The sequence below is a fragment of the Chlorocebus sabaeus genome, chromosome 24 (genome assembly GCF_047675955.1).
Source record: "Chlorocebus sabaeus isolate Y175 chromosome 24, mChlSab1.0.hap1, whole genome shotgun sequence".
In the NCBI taxonomy this organism is placed as follows: domain Eukaryota; kingdom Metazoa; phylum Chordata; class Mammalia; order Primates; family Cercopithecidae; genus Chlorocebus; species Chlorocebus sabaeus.
In genome coordinates, this window is record NC_132927.1 from 8,803,971 (window position 1) to 8,823,012 (window position 19,042).

Genomic DNA, 19,042 nt, shown 5'->3' on the forward strand with positions numbered 1-19,042 from the left:
ATGGTTGAGAGACAGAGCTGCCCTTGGGTAGATGAGTGGTTAGATAGCCTTTGGGATTCTTCCCCTTTTGAACATTCTCCGATTTAAAATAAATCAAAATTCTCCCAAGCTGCCTATGCTTAACTGCCTGGCTTAGAGAAGGTAAAACCAAAGTGTTCAAGGGCTGGGAAATATTGGGTCCAAATGCCTGGATGATAAATAAGGAAACAGAAGCCCTGATGGGTTAAATGACTCATCCAAGGGCACACACTTGAGGCAACAGGAATACCCAATCATTGGATTCTCAGTCTGGGCTTACTCTTCCCCATGTCTCATACAGCAGCATTTATGTTTTAGGGGGTCCTCTGTGCGCAGACCTTTGCTGGGTAGAAGCATACAGCAAAGGAAACCTGGTGTCTGCCCTTGAGGAATTCAGAGAACCTCAACAATAAAGAACCCTTATAACCTGAAAATGTCACAAAGTACCATCTATTACATAGAATATTTGGAAAATAGAGAAAATGAATTTTAAAATTCATAATAATTTTTTTAGTCTCACTCATTGCCTGGCACTGCTTTAATGCTTTATATTTATTATCTCTAATTCTCAGTGTTTCAATGCTTTACATTCATTATCGCTAAGTCTCACAGCCACGTAGAAGTTAGATAGTATTATTTCCATTTTATATTTTAGAAAACTAAAGCACCCAGAGCTTGTTCCCTAAGATCAGACCACGGTAACTCCAAGTTCAACCCTGTACAAATTATGTTAACATTTTGTTGTGTTTTTTTTTGTAGTCTTTTTCTAAGTACTAAGACTATTTACTTATACATATGTAATTTTATCATAGATACAATTTGGAATCTTCATTTTTTGTGGCATGTTCTATGTATTGTCCATGTGATTGTTTAGTCTTCATTTTGATGGCTATCTAATGTCTTATCAAGTTTTCAGGAGGTTCTTAAATGCTTACTCATAGAAATCTTCCCATTCTTGGTATATGTGGCATTTTAAAGATATATTTTGAGGACAGGTACATCTGCCCATCCTCTGTGGATGGCATTGTGGAGAGGAGAAGAGAAACTACACGGAGGATCATGGCTTTCTTCTCCCCCAGGAGCCCCTCTGAGAATGGAGAGTGGTTCTGGGCACAGCTCAGAGTGGAGCCTGGGCAGAGATGGCCTGAGGCAGATAGCAGGTGACTTTTCAAGCCTTGGCTTTTCTGACTGAACACACATTCTTCCTCCTGCCCTTGTAAAAAGGCAAGTTTTCTTTTTCTTAGGGTAGTAAAAATCTTTTGTGTGAAGAAAAAGTGTCGTCAAGTGTCTTATTCATCAGCATATATACCATCTCTTTAAAATGACAGTGGGAGTAAAAGTTCATCAGTTCAATATGTCTTTCACATTTGGAGACTCCTGACTAATAACCTCTGGTATTTATCATCAGAACAGCCAAAGAACTGAATTCTGGCACATGCTTCTCTCACGCACTGAGAGAAACTTAAAAAGACAGAAGATTTTCTCCATTTTTTTCTTCTATTCACTTAGAAGGAAAAGCATACCTTTTTTAATTAAAAAAAATATGAGCATGCAGAAACATCTGGCCTGTATTACCACAGCAGCTTCCTAAATGGCTTCCTTGTCTCCAGTCTGCCCTTTTAAAATCAGCACTATATGCAATAGCTAGAAAGATTTCTAGATCACCGATTTGCACCAGCCAGTCTCCCATGTCACTGGCATGTTCTTCCATCACTCTTTCGTGGTTCTTGGCTGCTGTCTCTCTTGCTTGCATCCTGCCCTAGCCACACTGAGCTGCTTGTGGCTCCCTGCTTCATGCTATAATGTAGGAGTATCTTCAGGCCCATGTACAAATCAGTTCTTTCTCCACAAGCTCCCTGCTAGGCTCTGCTGAACCTGGATCCCATCATGGGCTCCCACCACCCCCATCCAACACTTATACAGACTATAAACATCTGTCTTGTTTGTATTTTATTTTGTTTTAAAGGCAGAGTCTTGCTCTATTGCCCAGGCTGGAGTGCAGTGGTATGATCATAGCTCACTCCTGGGCTCAAGCAGTCTTCCCACCTCAGCTTTCCGAGGAGCTAGGACTGTATGTGTGTGCCACCACACCCAGCTAATTTAGCCTTGTTTTTACTTGGCCAGCATAATTCTTAAATAATTTTTTTTTTTTAAAAAAACCTTGAATCCCATTGGGCAAGGCATATCACCGTTTAGTTTGCTTAAGGCCCCACCACTCTGTGTTATACACTAAACCCTAATTACGTATTTATTCTCTGCTGGGTCTTGTAAAGATACTTGTTTTCTTATCTCCTTTACACAATAGAATATAAGCTGTTTGAGAATAAGGATTGTATATTGTTAACTTTTGTATCTATAGACTTGACAAATACTACTCAATAAATATTTATTATATGAATTTATGCCTTGTGAATAAACAAAACTTAGGCCAGAAAATAATCTCTTTTTGTCCTTTCTACTGATTAATGAACATCACAAGGCTAATGGAACTCAATGGACCTGGCAGAAACTAACAATATTTCCATCAGGTGATCAAAAGTCTGTGTTCATGATTTGATACTGCTAAGATTGAACCACTCTGGACATTTAAGCCTTTGAATGTGCTTATGATCTTTCCCACTTTTTCTTGTACCAGGATATCTGTTTCCGTCACGGCATATATTTCCTTGGTTTTATGTCCACGTGACTATCAAACTGGGCTATTCAGAAATATAAGTGGAAAGGATTAGATATTTTATCTGCTTTGCAAATCTGATCATGACCAAAGTACAATCAGTGGGAATACTCAAAGTTTGTTCCTGCCAATAAGTAGTACATCCAGATATATGCAGGCTGGTGATGCTAGAGGTTTTAGTAATAGAAATGCCCATTGGTGAATCTTTGATAATCCTGTGCTTGTTTCAGTCATTGTGTTTTTCCGTTTCCTTAGTTATTCCCTTCTAGTCATTCGTCTACGCATTGCTTTAAAGATGCCAAAAAGATCTGGTGTCATCCAGGAACCAGATTACTCATATTTATGGAATTTCATATAATCAGTGCCGTAAGACTATGGTAACTGCCTATGGCAATGTTCTTGCCATAAATTCGTTCTTCAGAGAATGCTCTGCATTTTCAGGGAGTGCTATGGGTATTGCAGAGGGACTGTACACCATAAGGCATTGCTGAAGAATGGAAATGTGTTCAAGTATCAAGTTTAAGGAAAGAACAGCAACAAAAAAATAAAACCTTTCATCTAAGCTTCCTTCCCTTGGGAAAAGGTGGGGGCAAAATGGAGAGAGCTTATTATAGAATCCTTTAGCAGCCAGAAATTTCATTGACAATTTTGTTAATGTGCCTGCTCGTCTGCCTTCTCAGAGGCTCATTGTGAATTCCTTAGTTGATATTATTAATGGTTAATGGGTGCACCTGAAAATCAAGCAATATTGTACCATTTGGGTAATAGTTATGTTAAATGGTTCTTTTCTACAGCATCAAGCTTATCAGATTATCTTTTTCCTAATAATGAATACCTCATCTTTTCCAATTTCCTAATCAAATGCTTCCATGTCATCTTGAAGCAGAGCCAGTTCCAGCTGCATCTATTCTATACTCTTGGCTTCAATTATTTCAAATTATTCAACCTACTTACGGTTCCTTAGATTCCCATTTGCTCTGAGACATAGACCTCATGCACCTCTTTGGAAAGCTCATGATTACCAACTATTCAAAACAGGTCTATTGTAAGTAAACAGTGAATCAAAGAGATCCCTAGGCTAAATTTACAGTTATGAGAAAATGTCTACAATAAGTTTCTTCCTAAATTTTGGTGCTCTTGGGTGATCTTAGGTGTTCTTTTTACCCTGTCCCTGCTCTCTAAAACACACATGTATCTCATTCTGCATGGCATTGCTTCAGAGTTGAGGATGTCCATGGCAGTGGGAAAAAGTAAGTGCAGTCATGTTTTGACTATAAATAACAAGCATTTAATTTTTCATAGGTAATATATAGTTTGGATTGATCAGAAGCATGAGGTTTCCCATACATTGCCATGTTTTATTTTGTTCGACCAGGTACCTGTAGATAAAAGAGGACAGTACAAGAAATGGTGAACAGCCTTGGGGAAACCTGATATTGTCATTTTCTGTTATATTGGCTGCTGAAACTTTATTGTATCTTATGCCTCTAGTCAGATTAAATGATTCATCATTCTGGACTCATCTTTTAATAATGACTTCCAATTATAATAACTTATAATTCTTATCTTTATACTTCATGGCTTGATCTGCATATCTCTATCTCCTTCATTTATAGGTTCTTTTGATCATTATTTCAGTATTCTGAACTTTAAAAAGATCCATTTTCTCTGCTAAGAAAAGGAGAGTTCAGACTCACCACTGACCACCCAGGATGACTCAGGCTACACTTCATTCTCCTAGTAACATGTTCAGTTGCCCTTTGGGCCCGGAGGCCATGCTTTATACTCCTACATCTCTATTGCCCAGCACAATGTATAGAGTGGGCACAGTACATGGTTTCTAAGTGAATGAATGAACCTGAATACCTAATTTCACAATTTATGATTGATTTACTTCTTTAATCTAAAATTATATTCTACCTGGAACTGTATCATTTCAAACTTCTATCAGATATTCTTAATACCAAGTACACTGCAGTGCAGACCTTCTCAATAAATGTTTAGTGAGAGCAAAACATATATATTTTGGAGACTTATCATGGAGAAGCCAAAATTTGGCCACACAGCATTTCAAAATCCATGCTGGCTCCAATTAGTCAAGGAATGAATTTTCACCCCCCAAATTAACCATTGATTCAATAGATTGGTTAGTGTGATTACTCTCCACTGGACCTCCTATGGTTGGAATGCCTTATGAGACTCCAGAGATGGAAAAATCTTTGGAAAGTCATCTATGTTTCTTGAAATATTTAAATGGAAACCTTCCCCTTCAGAGTGTTACTGTTAAATGGATATCCACAATTCATGCAAACATCTATCGAGCAACTTGTATGTGACATGAATTGGGGATAAATGTAAAGCTGGCAATTTTTCAAATTACTTATAATTTCATAGCCAAGGATAGAAATAAAGCAGCATATAGTAAGATAAATTTTACAGTAGAAGTAGATATAAGGAGCAGAGAGGGGGAGTAATTAATTCCACATAAAGCATTAGGGAAGACACCCTGAAAGAAATGACTCTGAGTTAGATTTCAACTATGACAGCAGTTTTTGTCTTTTGGATAACTATCATGAGTGAAAAATGCCTGATTGTGCTTGATGTATTCGTTTATAAGGCAGTGTCATATTTTAGGGAATAAACTTTTAAAAAGCAAAGATCTGAAAGGCATTTAACTCCTCAGTGCAGCACCGGAATCTGCCACTGTATTCTTTGTTGTGTGATATCTGAGAAACAGAGCTGAATCAAACCCTGCTATATTAATGGGTTTATATATGTACACATAAGGCTAATATATTTTATGCTGCCAATTTTTTATGGTTTCATAAATAGTGCTATCACTAACGTTTCTAAAAAATGAAGAAAAGAGCTCATATATGCTAGTAGAAATTCAGTATATTTTATAGAACACTGCTACTCTTGATATAGCCTACGGGATGTGACTTTTCATAAAAACCTAATGAATTTCTAGGTTTGTCAGCTGTTTCCAAACAGATGCACTCGGCTAATCTAATGGAAACATTTTGAGCCCAGATCCCAAATATCAGTAGCTTTTAGTATTGCAAATTAGTTTGTCTATTGGGTAAATTGGGCTGTGTGGTTCTTGATAAAAAGTAGCAAGTAATTTTTTATGGATGTTTTATGTGTAACTGCCTTGCCAGGGTTTGATGCTCATATTTTTCCTTGCAGAGTTTTAAGTTGAATGTAGACAGTCATTGTGCTCTCAAGGAAGCTGTGGAGGAGGAAGGACACCAACTTCTTGAGCTTATTGCATCTCACAAAGCAGGTAAATCCTCCTGAAATATTGCAAGTCTTTATGTCTCCAGACTATTAAGAATGAAGAAGCATTGCTGTAAATTACTGCATATATTCACTTCCTTATGTATTATTAATATTTACATTATCAGATTGACCTTCAGGATTTATAAATGTTTCATATACTGCATACAATGCTGTGATACTTATAAGATGAAATACTGCCTCCAAATGGTCTGTTCATTTTATTTTGGGCTTGCTGTTCGCCTGAGTTTCAGTTGAAATTACATTCTTGAAAACTTCACATTGACATGCTTTTTGATGTAGGTGCTCTGGAAATAACATTAAGATAATGAATGAGAACTGTATATATAGTTATAATGCATACGCATTAGGGTACTTATAGATATCATTACAGATATAAGGCAAGCAGTTTAAATTATTTCCCTGCCACTTCACACACGTGAACATCTTGCAGAGTTTTTGGCCTTCAACCAATTCTTACCCCAGTATTAATATATTTATAAGGAACAGATAATAAATAAAAAATAATGTTGTCATTTGGTTATACTTATCCTGATAATAGAAGACCATAAGACAGGATGACTTACAGTTTGGCTCTAGGTTTGAGCTTAGCAAAGCTAAATAGGAAAAAGATAGTATTAATTGAATTTGCTAATGTTAAAGACTGCTGTCTTAATTCTGGCCTATTTACTGTATTTCTCATTGAATTGACTTTACCTAGTTCCATAGATATTTTTTATCATTATAAAGTCTCTACACAGATACACACAGAGCGTTTTATTTGGAATGTGAAACTGTAATGTTACTAATTTTTATACATTGTGATTTTTGTTCCTCATGTATTTTTTTAAGTCAATATACTGAGTAAGTCAATTTCCAAGCCATTGATCTATGTGGTTATCACATTTTTGTGTCCTTACACCTCCTGTCAAGAATTGCCTGTTTCTATTCTGAGTGACAAATGTTGATATGGCAGGTGATGGTAATGGTCACTTAAAAATATTTATATTGTTTAAAATAGCCATCTAATTTACTAAATAAAAATAACGAGCAAAGATTCATTCAGGCCCACAACTTCTGCTTTCCCCTCCTTTTGGAGAAGGACTGAAGGACATGCTGCGGATGATTGCAAGTCAATGGAAGGAGCTGCAGAGGCAAATCAAACGGCAGCACAGCTGGATTCTCAGGGCTCTGGATACCATCAAAGCCGAGATACTGGCTACTGATGTGTCTGTGGAGGATGAGGAAGGGACTGGAAGCCCCAAGGTAAGTGGCTTGAAGTTTTCCTTATTTCCTCTCATTTCTGTCTTCTTTTGAACTAGGCACTACTGAAGTTTTCTTTCCAACCCTAAGGCTTTTTGTTTCTACTGGGTAAACTTTATATATATCTCTCTATATATAAACAAAATGAAATGGCTTAGTTTAAAATAATAAAGCCTTCAACTTCCAAGTTTTCCAGGAAGAGATCTTTTTTTGAAAAGTGGCAGAGAAGGAGGGGGACAGTACTTTAGGGGTGAGAGAAAGGGAGACATAAAACATTTAGTAAACAAAACATAAAGCATCTTTAACATGAATAATCAGAATGGTTTTAAATTGTTTTGTTGCAACTATAAATCACTATAATCAGTGCAATCACTCAGCTCTGACATCCATTAGCCGCTTGGTTACAGCAAATTAACAAAGAAGAGAGAAAGTGATTCATTATCTCATTCCTGTTAATGACTATCAGATGCATTGCCTAATTAGGGGATGGTCATTGTAGTGGGAAGAAGGTCATATGCTTTGCTACAAATCTTTTTGCTCCGAGTGTAAGTTCTCCATAATGGTACATGCACCGAATACAACAAGTACTTTAAAAATGAGTATTGACGTGTTTTGGTTGTTCATTTTAGATGTCCAAAATAACCCATAAAACATATGCAATTGAACTTTAAATGAGGCACCTTTTAATATAGACTGGCACTGTTCTAAACGTATCTTTGGACTCATAATGTGGAAAATAATGTTATTAATTTGATATTTTCATGTAATCACTCCTTTCTTTTGCATCTGTGAAAACCAGCCTCATAATAAATCCAGAATAAAACATATTGTAACATGGGGGAAACAGATTTAAGAGTTCATGGTTTTTATTCCTGGCTTGGACAAAGTAAGTAAATCATCATCAAATCACATTTATTCAGCATCCATGTAGATTGGCATTGTACTAAATGTATACAGAGCAAGTTAAAAAACACTTTGCCCTCTTAGACTCACATTTTTAAATGCAGGCAGAGGAGAAACCCATCCAGCCCTGCAATGTTGAGACCCATGCAGCCAGTGAAAAGCTCAGACAATTTACGGCTTTTGAATCTCAAACAACGCCTTTAACTTATTTGTTGGAAACAGAGGATAGAATGATGAGCTCAGTTTCACTTAAAGAAGGCTCCATGAAGAAGGTCGCATTTCAGGAAATATTTAAAGGAAGGAGGAGAGGTGACTTGGCACATGAGCACATATTTTAGGAAGTGATGTGATGAAAGGATCAAAGCTGGAACTAATAATATGGAATGGAGAGTATATTTGGCAGATTTCTCAGGGCAGACTTGGAGCTATTTTAAGGAGTAGGCTGTAGGGAGAAGTTCACTGGGCTAATGCTTTGGCTGTGTGTGGAAGTGGGGAGAGGAAAGATGATAAGAAATGACACAGTTAAAAACTTGTTGTAGGAAGCTGAGGCAGGAGGATCACATGAGGTCAGGAGTTTGAGACCAGCCTGGGTAACATAGCAAGACTTTATCTCTGCAAAAAGTAAAAGATGAGCCAGGCATGGTGGCATGCACCTACAGTCCTAGTTACTCAGGAGGCTGAGGCAGGAGGATTGCTTGAGCCCAGGAGTTGAAGGCTGCAGGGAGCTAGGATCACACCACTGCACTCCAACATGGGCAACAGAGAGAGACCCTGTCTCTAAAAAACAAGTCAAAAATCTTCATTTTAGCTGGGTGTGGTGACACGCGCCTATAATCTAAGCTACTCAGGAGGCTGAGTTGGGAAAATCACTTTAAAAAATCTTCATTGTATTTTGTTTATTTAACAAGAATACAGTGAGTGCCTACTTTTTAAAAGCTATCCTGTATTGGCTACATTTTACATGCCAGATGCTATTCTATAGCATTTCTGTATTATGTCATTTAATTATCATGACAAATTTTTAAAGTGGCTCTATTTTAATCCCCGATGGAGAAAAGGGGGTGCAAAGAGAGGTTAGGTAACTTCCTTAAGGTCACACAGCTGCTGAGTAGCAGAGTTGGGAGCCCTTTGATCGCAGAGCCCATGTTCATCACCACCTAGCTTACTGCCTTTCACTGGCACTGCTCGGGGCCAAGTGTGGGACGAGGCATTAGAGATGAACAATTGGCTTCAGTGCGTGTCTCATGAAGCTTGTGGTGAGGTGTAGGAAACAGACTTTAATAACCCATGCCTTTACAGATTGTGATGTGCTATGAAAGAAAAGAAAAGGGAGTCACAAGAGGTTGGGCCAGCAGAAGTGATTTAGAGTAGGGCATCAGGGAGCCAACAGGCCAGTGTGGTTAGAAAGAGAGAAGTGTGCAAGGGAAGCTGGGTTCCCTGTTGTTGTACAAGGGGAGGCTTTTGGAGTAAGAAGAGAAATGACATCATTGCATTGCACTATAAAAACCTCTTACTGGCTATGGTATGGGATATGAGTGGGTGGGGTGGGGTGAGTGGGGGTAGGGTGGGAGCATGCCAAAGTGGACTACAGAGATAGCACAATGACCTAAATTAATGAAAGAGCTATGTTGGAAATGAGTACATTCACCAGCGCCAGTTTGAAATGGACGCTTTGAAATCGGCTTATTGTTTAAGGAGGCATTGAGATAGAATGAAGTTGATAACCCAGTGAGAAGGAGAAAATGTTATCAAAGAGAAGCCTTGTTAGCGTTTCTCAAAAAGAGGACCTACCTACCCAGGCTCTTCCTCAGACCATACCAGAACCTCATGGGTGGGGCCCTGGAATCTGCATTCCAATAAGCTCTTGGAGAACCTCTATAATAGGCACTAGGAAGACCCTTTTCCTGCAGGGACTACATGATCCTTACCCAAAATGAATAAGAGAATGTCTGTTGCATTGTTACTTATAGTAGCAAACAATTGGCATCAACTGAAATGTTTAAAATAAGAATGATTTGATTAAATTATGCTAAATTTCATTCTAATGAAATGTTATTATTATATAACCATAAAAATCATGTTTTAGAAGAGAATTGGAAATATTGGAGGATACCTATGATAAACAATTATATATTTTTGAATGTCTTTGAATTTTCCAAACCTCTCAATGAGCAAGAATTATTATGAATAAAAAATAAGAATACATTTAAAAATATAAGAATTAAAAAGTGATAAGAGGTAAAATAGGTGACATTGAGCTGAGGGACTTGAGATATGAATTTAAATATCAAGAAGAAAAAGAAATACATCTGGTTCTTAATGATTAAGGTGCCTTACTTCTTAAGAGAAAACCAAGCAAAAACCCTCCACTTACATTATTCCAAAGGCGAAAATACCTTGAATCACATGAGTTTACCAAGAATAACATTCATGTTTTCCTTTTTAATAGTATTTCTATTCCAGAGCATTTTCATGTCACATTATATGCACAGCGTAGTGCATCTAAAAGCAGCTACAAGGAGAGGCTTTTGTAGGTATGTGCAGATGCAGAAGTTGAGGGAGGCTCTGAGAGTTTGAGATCTTGACATGATTGAGTCGGCAAAACCCCAGGCCTCTACCTCCCAACTAGTTCTCTCTCCACAATCTTGGCTGAATTTTCTCTGGAAAAATAAACTCATCCATACTCAAGGATGAATTTGAAATCAATTTAACACAAAATATATTTCTTAAGTTAAGCCTAAGAAACTATGAAAAAATCAGAATGTTCGTGCTTTCTATTTATTTAATATTTAAGAACTGCTTCTTTTACTCCCTTGGGCAAACACATATAATAATAGTAGAAAGGCTCAGATTCTGAAGCCAGACTGCTTGAGTTCAGTGATTGGCACTTACTAGCTGTGTGCTCCTGGGAAAATTATTTAACTTCCCTGTGCCTCCGTTTTCTCATTTATAAAATAGAGGTAAGATAATATCTACCTCTAAGGGTTGTGATACAGATTTAAAAGAGCTGATGCTCCTGAAGTGCTTAGAACAGTGCCTGGCACGCAGTAAGTCCTAAGTAGGAGTAAACACACAAGACTTCATTTTCTTATTTTATTTTATTTAGAGTTTTGGGTACATGTGCAGGATGTGCAAGTTTGTTACATAGGTAAACATGTGCCATAGTGATTTGCTGCACCTATCAACCCATCACCTAGGTATTAAGCCCAGCTTGCATTAGTTTTTTTCCTGATGCTCTCCCTCCACCTGTCCCCTCGCTGACAGGCCCCAGTGTGTGTTGTTTCCCTCCCTGGATCTGTGTGTTCACATTGTTCAGCTCCCACTTATAAGTAAGAACATGTGGTGTTTGGTTTTCTGTTCCTGTGTTAGCTTGCTGAGGATAGTGGACAAGCCTTCATTTTCTAGAGATGAATAAATAATTATAATAAATAATAAGTTATAAATAATAAACAGATATTAAATGGATCTGGTAAATACTCTGATACAGATAGGAGCAAAGTGCTATAAATACACTGAGACGAAAATAACTAAACCTACCCTGGGCTATTAAAGAACAATTTACAGGGAGGCATTCATGTTTTAAATGAAAGATAGACAGGATTTTTGCCAAGGTGAAAATAACGGGCAGCGAGAATAGCACATACCAAGATAGAGAGGTGTGAAAACTGTGGTGTGGCTGGAACCTGGGCCCTTGTTGCAGATGATGAGTAGGCCAGCCTGCCACAGTCTGCACCAAGACACAACAATATGACCAAAAACGATCCTTAATGATCAGTGATTTGATAATAATTCCTCCTATGTCTCTATTAATATAATCCAAGGCAAAGTGAGGTCTCTATACAGAATAAACCTAAACATACTGTTTAAGCCGAAATTTTTATTGTTATATTGCAATAAACAGAGCAAGCTTAAATAGGTTACCCTAAAGTTCTCCATGACTAAAAGCTGGATTTGGCTTCTTAGCCATTATGTCAGCCCTCTTTCCATGATGTGACCTTGCACAGGTCAGGTACAAATTGTGCCATGAAATGCATCTCCAAGCACAGCAGTTATGATCATCTATTTCATCTTAGACCTAAAGAGGAACTAAAATTAAAACATGATAAAAAATAACTCTAGAATTCATCTTAGGTTTACTTCAGAAGCTACTGGGAGCTTGAGAAGCATAATAGAAAATCTAAGGAATATATCTAGGGGGTATTTTTCTTTTTTTACCTTGTTTGAGAGACTGCAGAAAAGGACTTGGTTTTAGAAATCTTGTAAAGAGGGAGGATAGGAGGAAATTCAAAGACTCTGGGAAACTTCTCCCCTAGGACTTGGCAGCATACCTTATTTGTTGTATTTCATTTTTTAAAAAAGTGTTTTCTCAGGACTGTGAGATCTTTTATACATGGAAATAGAGAATAGAATTCACCAGTTCTAGAAATAGAGCTTCAGCAGTCACATCAAAGAATTGAAAATATGCTTATAATTATATATTTTTACTTTAAGATAGATTGGTGAAAGTTTATCACCTTAGATTAGGCTTTCAGTATGTTCAATTTTTTAATGGTCTACAACTGAAGGGATTTCAAAACATAGTGAATAACACCTAACAAAAGCTACATTTTTTTGACCTTTCAAGGCAAAAAACAAAAATTCTGAAAGCAAGAAAGCATCTTTAAATTTTATACATTGCCTCCTTTAAACTGTTCTTATCTTCTCTTTCTTTATTTTTCACTTATAAAGCATGCATTATTACAGGTGTCTTAGAATGGAGACCAGGATTTCCCCATATGACTTATCCAACTTTGCATACTGAATGCATGCAACAACAGTTCCTTCACCCTTTTTAAAGAAACAGATAAGTTTCCAGAACAAAGAATATTTGAAGATTTATTGTAAATTCAGAAAACTTTACAGCTACTACAAGGGTGACCTAGCCTGAGTCCCAACCAACATCTTCATTTCTTTAGTGAAAGGAGACAGAGAGTTAGCTGCTTTGAACTCTAGGATTGTGCTCATTTTATCTGCCTTCTTTGAGGCTCTTAGATTGAAGTCATCTTCCTTTGGAAATGGATATCAGACTATGAAGGTCATCAATGTTATCTGTTCAACAATAACAGAAGAGTAAGCTTAAGGATATTCCTTATATATGTTTGCTTAGCCCTATGAATGAAAGTGTTAGATATTGGCTGATAATTTTCATCTATGTGGCCTTTGACTTGGGTATATTGCTTACAATATACCCATTTGACCTTTCTTTAGATGTCAAGAGAGGGCAAGTCCAGTGTTAGCATGTGTTTTTGTTTGTTTGTTTACCAGATGCCCAAGTCTTAACCCAGTATCTATGCTAATGAATTATGGGTAACTTTCTTTAACTGAAGGGATATAAAGGAGTCAATCTGGGGAGCTTCTTGGCAAGATGCTTTCTCTGTATTTTACGGTATCTCTCGGGTAATAGCGCAACTGGCTAATATTTTCTTAGACTAGAACTTGATCCTGATTTTTCCACAGCATTGGTGAGACAAAGTATTGGCTCTACGTTCTTTTCTTTTCTGGCTCAGAAGCTCATGGAGTTAGCATGTTCCTTAATATAAGATCTTCAGAAAGAGCACTAATACAATCAATGGGAATTGCATTTATGTGTTGTCAGTCCCACATATACTGATGCACACATTTATAAGGAACTGCTAGAGACACTTTGCTGTCTTCCTCATGCAAACGAGAGCACAGGTATATGTTATTGAAAGAAACCAGAAATGATCTAGTAAGATTAAATTGTGCCTAAAGTAATAGAAAGGAAAACAACAGGCAAAGGCCTGGCCATTATTTATTGAGTGCCGACACAGAACTCTGCACTCTGCCCAGTGCCAGGCCAGACATGAGAGAAGACATGCTTTTCTGCTTAGTGGTCTTATCGTTTCAGTGTAAGCACATAGTGTAACATCTTGTCTAAGGTAGTTTGGGCTATCTTAGATCTAGAATAATAGATTACCTAAGATTCAGATCATCTTAATTAGGATGTTGGCAGATTGAAATGGAATGGAGTTCTTGATGCAAGCAAATGAGTATAAATACATTACCAATTCCACCTCTTCTGTGCAGAAATCTTTCTAAAAGCCAGTATCCGATCTGCTTCCTTTCCTGCTGAACTATATAAACATAGTCCTGATTTGCAGTATCTAGGGAGAACTCTTTCTTCTACTGTGGATTTTTGAATAGCCCCTTTTTTTCGTTATCAGAAGGGCAACTTTTCTTCAAAAGTATTTTTTGAAAGACAGAAACAAAAGTGAGTCCTTCTTTGAAGATCAGTGTGGTTACTAAGTTTGTGATAGAATCCAATAAAAAATAGTTTCTCTAATCTCCTTGAGGCACTTAAATTTGCATATTATAAGACGTATGGGTGGATCTAAGATGAAGAATTTTTTAATGGTCTGCCACTCTCTTGAGATGACTGAAAAAAATGGTTGGGAAAATAAAAATATATACTAGGTCAAAGGACAGCTAATGGTCATGGTCTGTATAGTGTATAAGAGCATAGCAGGCTGAGCGTGGTGGCTCATGCCTGTAATCCCAGCACTTTGGGAGGCTGAGGTGGGTGGATCATGAGGTCAGGAGTTCAAGACAAGCCTGGCCAATATGGTGAAACCCCCCTCTCTACTAAAAATATAAAAAATTAGCCAGGCATGGTGGCATATGCCTGTAGTCCCAGCTACTCAGGAGGCTGAGGCAGGAGAATTGCTTGAGCCCGGGAGGCGGAGGTTGCAGTGAGCCAAGATTGTGCCGCTGCACTCCAGCCTGGGTGACAGAGTAAGACTGTCTCAAAAAAAAAAAAAAAAAAAAAAGCATATCTTATTTTGTTTTTCACACTGTATTTCCATTGCTGATGGCCTTGAGAATGGAAACATTTGGCTCAGGAAGAATCTGGGAGTAAAATTCTTTGATGTCTCTAATCAACACAGGGAAAAGTCATTGACAGGAATAGGTAGCTTACTTTTTTCCTATTTAGTCCAAGAATGCCTGATCTCTGAATCTGCAATACCTAAAGTTGCAAAGATGCTTGGTATTGTTTACAAACTTACAGTCTGTGGAAAGCAGCCATTTTTATTGGCAGATCTCACATTTTGTAACTCAGTCTGATCAATTTTAAATATAATATAGAGTAAACACATTAGAAGCACTTTGTGCTATATAGTGGAGGTCAAACAATTAAAAAAATCTATTAATATAAGTATTTAAGCACAAAAAAAGAAGGCAAGATACAGAATTGCTTCTAAAAAACACTTTAAAACTAATAAGGAAATTCTTTGAAAGTGTGAAACAATTACCTCAGTGTGTGACTTACACTTTTTCCTGGAATGTGTTGTTTCTGGCAGGGGAGCAGGCTGAGCCCGGGAGAGCCCTGCCTGCTAAAGGGATTACTCCGCTCTGGCTTTTGTGTTTATTGAGTCGCCTAGGCTTTCTTATTAAATGGCAGTTTTCAAATGTACACACACCTGCACTCGGCACCCTAAATACTCCAAATGCTTGTTTAACTTTTCTCATACCCAGAGTATCTCTCCCATCTAGTGTAGTCAAATGGCATTGAGTTGTGCACATTTTGCTTGTTCTTTCTCTTTGGAATTCAGTTGGAATATAGCCATTTATGTGGTTGTGATGCTACCAGAGATAGAGTGTTTTTTAAGGTACTGTACTGCTCTTTGCCACCAGTACTCAGAGAACATTCCCAGTCTTAGCTCCCACTGTGCCTAAATGAAGGTTTATGTTTCTCAGAAAACATTAACTAGATTGGAGGTCCTGCCAGGCAGAACTCAGGGACCATCTCACTGCAGGTTCCAGGCCATTTTGCATTGGATTGGGGCAGCAGCTTCTCATTTTTATACTCATTTGGCCTGCAGAGGCCAATACTTGTTTAGCATTACCTCCTGCAGAGCTCAGCAAGGTCGTGGACCTCCCTGAGTGAGAAGAGAGAGAAGGAAAAAAGGAAGCCTAAATCAAGAGACTAAGACAAAAGAAAAGAGAGACTAGAAAGAAGAGAGAAGGAACAGAGGAGAAAGATTAAAGAAGGAAGCATGTGTCTAGTGAAATGTGGTAGAAGCTAAAAAACATTGCCTCAGCTGTCTTTAGAGGCATTTGTTCCACAGGCTGCCCAAGTCTGTTTCATGGACCTTAGTGTATTCATGAGGTCTCTCTCTCTCTGACACACACACACATGCACACACATGTTCATTCCTTTCTCAGTCTCTGGAAATCAAAAGCAGAAAAACTTTAATTTTGACATCTTAGATATTATTGTATAACCATTGTGTGTGAGTGTGTTTATACAACATATTCTATTAATGGGGTTAGCACTCACAATGGGCTTACTATAGTTTAGGTTCATGTAAAGCCTTTTACCTGGGTTTGCTTATTCATTCTTCCCAACAATGCCAGGAGTCCTAACTCCTATTATTATTTTCCCTTTACTGACAACAACAACAACAACAACAACAACAACAAACTTAGGTTCCAAATGCATTAGATAATCACTGAGACAGTCTTCTTAGACACCTTCTATAACAAGGGAAAGGACAAACTTCTTAGCCCATCATTTGATTCTAGCTGCTTAGTTAAGATTTGCGTCAATGTTTTATTTCTTAATTCTTCCAGTTTACTCACCCTTTTCCAAATATATTTTTCCTTTTCTTTGTTCTTTGCTCTTGCTTATGGCTTTTCTCATTCTCTCCATCTATACTGCTTTTATTCATCCTTAGAATAGATTAATATTTAAAATGTAACTACAACATGATGGTGTAGCTCTGGACAGGATACTGTACCTCTCCTTGCTTACTGCCTAGCAGTGGAGAAAGATGTGCACAAATGTAGTTCTGAATTAAAGCAGACTGTGCGATAAATACAAGAGATACAGAAACTGGGGGAGGGAACATTATTTCAATCCGATGGGCTCTGGGAAGGCCTAAGAGAAGATGGATTTTGTGGAAGTCTGTAATATTCAGCTAAATTGGTAATAGAAAGATGTTGGAGGGACAGCATTCCTGACATAGGAAATAGCATGGTCACAAGTATGGAAAAGGGAAAATATGAGGGACATCGAAAGTGAACAGTGAATAGTTTGGCTTTTTGAGCATACAGTATCCATGTGTTTATGAGCAAGAGATGAGGACTTAGTGAAAGATAGATCCTGAAAAAGTTTGACTTATATACTGGACAGCTTTGGATATCAGGCTGAAGAGTTGTGTTTTACTGGTGTGCCCTGTGTGTTTTTGATGACTGAATTTGGTCATAGAAAACAGATGGCAAAGGTAGGATGAAAGAGGAAGGACTGAAAGTCAAGACAATGAATTAGGAAACTACTACAATAACTAAAGGCAGGCCGAGGCAAAGCAGTGGCTGTGATAATATAAGGAAAAAAGTAAGAGTGATAGTCTGGAAGAAGAAATAATAGGATTTGGTATCTAGGGGATGGAGCCTGAGGGAAGAGTTAACAATGACTTAAAGGAATTGAGCATGAGCAGTTAGGAGAATGGTATTACCATGAACTGAGGTTGGACACATTTCGATAAGGAACAGCTTTGAAAGGGAAGATAATTAACTCTGTTTAGAACAGTGACCTTGATGCACAATTAATAAGAATATCTGGGTGTGTAACCTGGGCATAGATATTTTTGTAACCTCCCCAGGTGATTCTAAAGTACAGGAAAGTTTGCGAACAAAGATTTAGTAAGGAGGAGAAACCTGAAAATCAATGCTATGTTCTTGTGTAACAGTTGAAAATGCAAGCCTGAAGCTCAGAGTAGAGGTCAGTGTTAAGAATGTAGATTTGGTAGTCCAAATAGGAATAATAGCTGTAACCTTGGAAGTTGATTTTAACAAGAGACTATTCTGTGAGAATAAAGTGCATGTGCAATAGAACTTTAAGGAAAGCCTAGGGTAACTGAGAGCCAGGATACCACACTAAAACTGGGGGTTAAGTGAGAATCTACATCCTCAGGAGTGAAACTTTCAGGCCCTGCTGCCCAGAATGCTGGCAGCCGGGGAGTAGTATTATAGCAGGTCAAAGGAACTCTTCATGGAGCAAGAGTGAACTTAGCATGTTTATAGGCTGAAGAATAGGACTAATGAAAAAGGGAAACTTGGAGATAGTTTCAAGGACAAGAAAGATGAATAGTTATTGGTACAATGATTCAGATGAGGAGAGGAAGTGAATCAGTGGAGCTGTGATTTTCAGGAAAGGAGGATACATCTTCTGAGTTAGGACAGAAAGAGGGAAGGAAGCCAAAGAATTTAGAATGAAGACAAACTCAATGAGATTAGTCAGTGGAGCAATTATGTGAATAGAGGAAGGGTAGAAGCTGAGGAGGGACTAGAGAACAGAGTAGGAGTCAAATCCTTTCCTCTCAAAAGAGATTTCCTAAAATTTTCTAGTCCTGTTTGATCACTGTGCCCTCTAAACTTCTCATTTACTGTTTGTGCCATACATTTGGTGATTAATCTCACACAGCCTTGTAAAACACCATTTTCATTGTGGTTTTGAACTTCCATTTATATCTTTCATAATTAACTTTTCAGGTGATTACCATCCATCACGATCGCAAACTCCTTGGGTCAGCAACTACATCCTAAGCTTTGTTTTACTCACTTTACACATTATTTGAGCTTTAAAATGTATTTTAGTTAATTTTATTTGATTATAATAATATAATGTTTAGTTATAATATCCTTTTTAAAGCCAAAGACAGAACCCTACTTTATCGTCTCACCTTTCCTAATTCTTTCTTTATCTTAGCTGTGTAAATCATGGCACAATCCCATCTTAACATCTGGTTCTTCCTTTCTACACTTCTCTCCATTTTCTTTGCTGCTTGTTTTTTTTGTTTTTTGTTTTGTAAATAAAACAATCTTTAAATCAACTTTTAGAAGAGC

At 37.6% G+C, this 19,042-nt stretch overlaps 1 protein-coding gene across 3 annotated transcripts in view; it reads left to right on the plus strand.

Moving 5' to 3' along the window:
* The window catches only part of AKAP6 (A-kinase anchoring protein 6), a 636,231-nt gene that overhangs the window by 379,758 nt on the left and 237,431 nt on the right, over positions 1 to 19,042 (plus strand). For 2 of the 3 annotated variants that reach the window (XM_073010910.1, XM_073010911.1), the window contains 2 exons: positions 5,882 to 5,978; positions 7,071 to 7,237. In XM_073010910.1, the coding sequence (XP_072867011.1) occupies positions 5,882 to 5,978; positions 7,071 to 7,237 (264 nt within the window). The remainder of the gene's footprint in view (positions 1 to 5,881; positions 5,979 to 7,070; positions 7,238 to 19,042) is intronic. The other variant, XM_073010912.1, reaches the window with a different exon arrangement.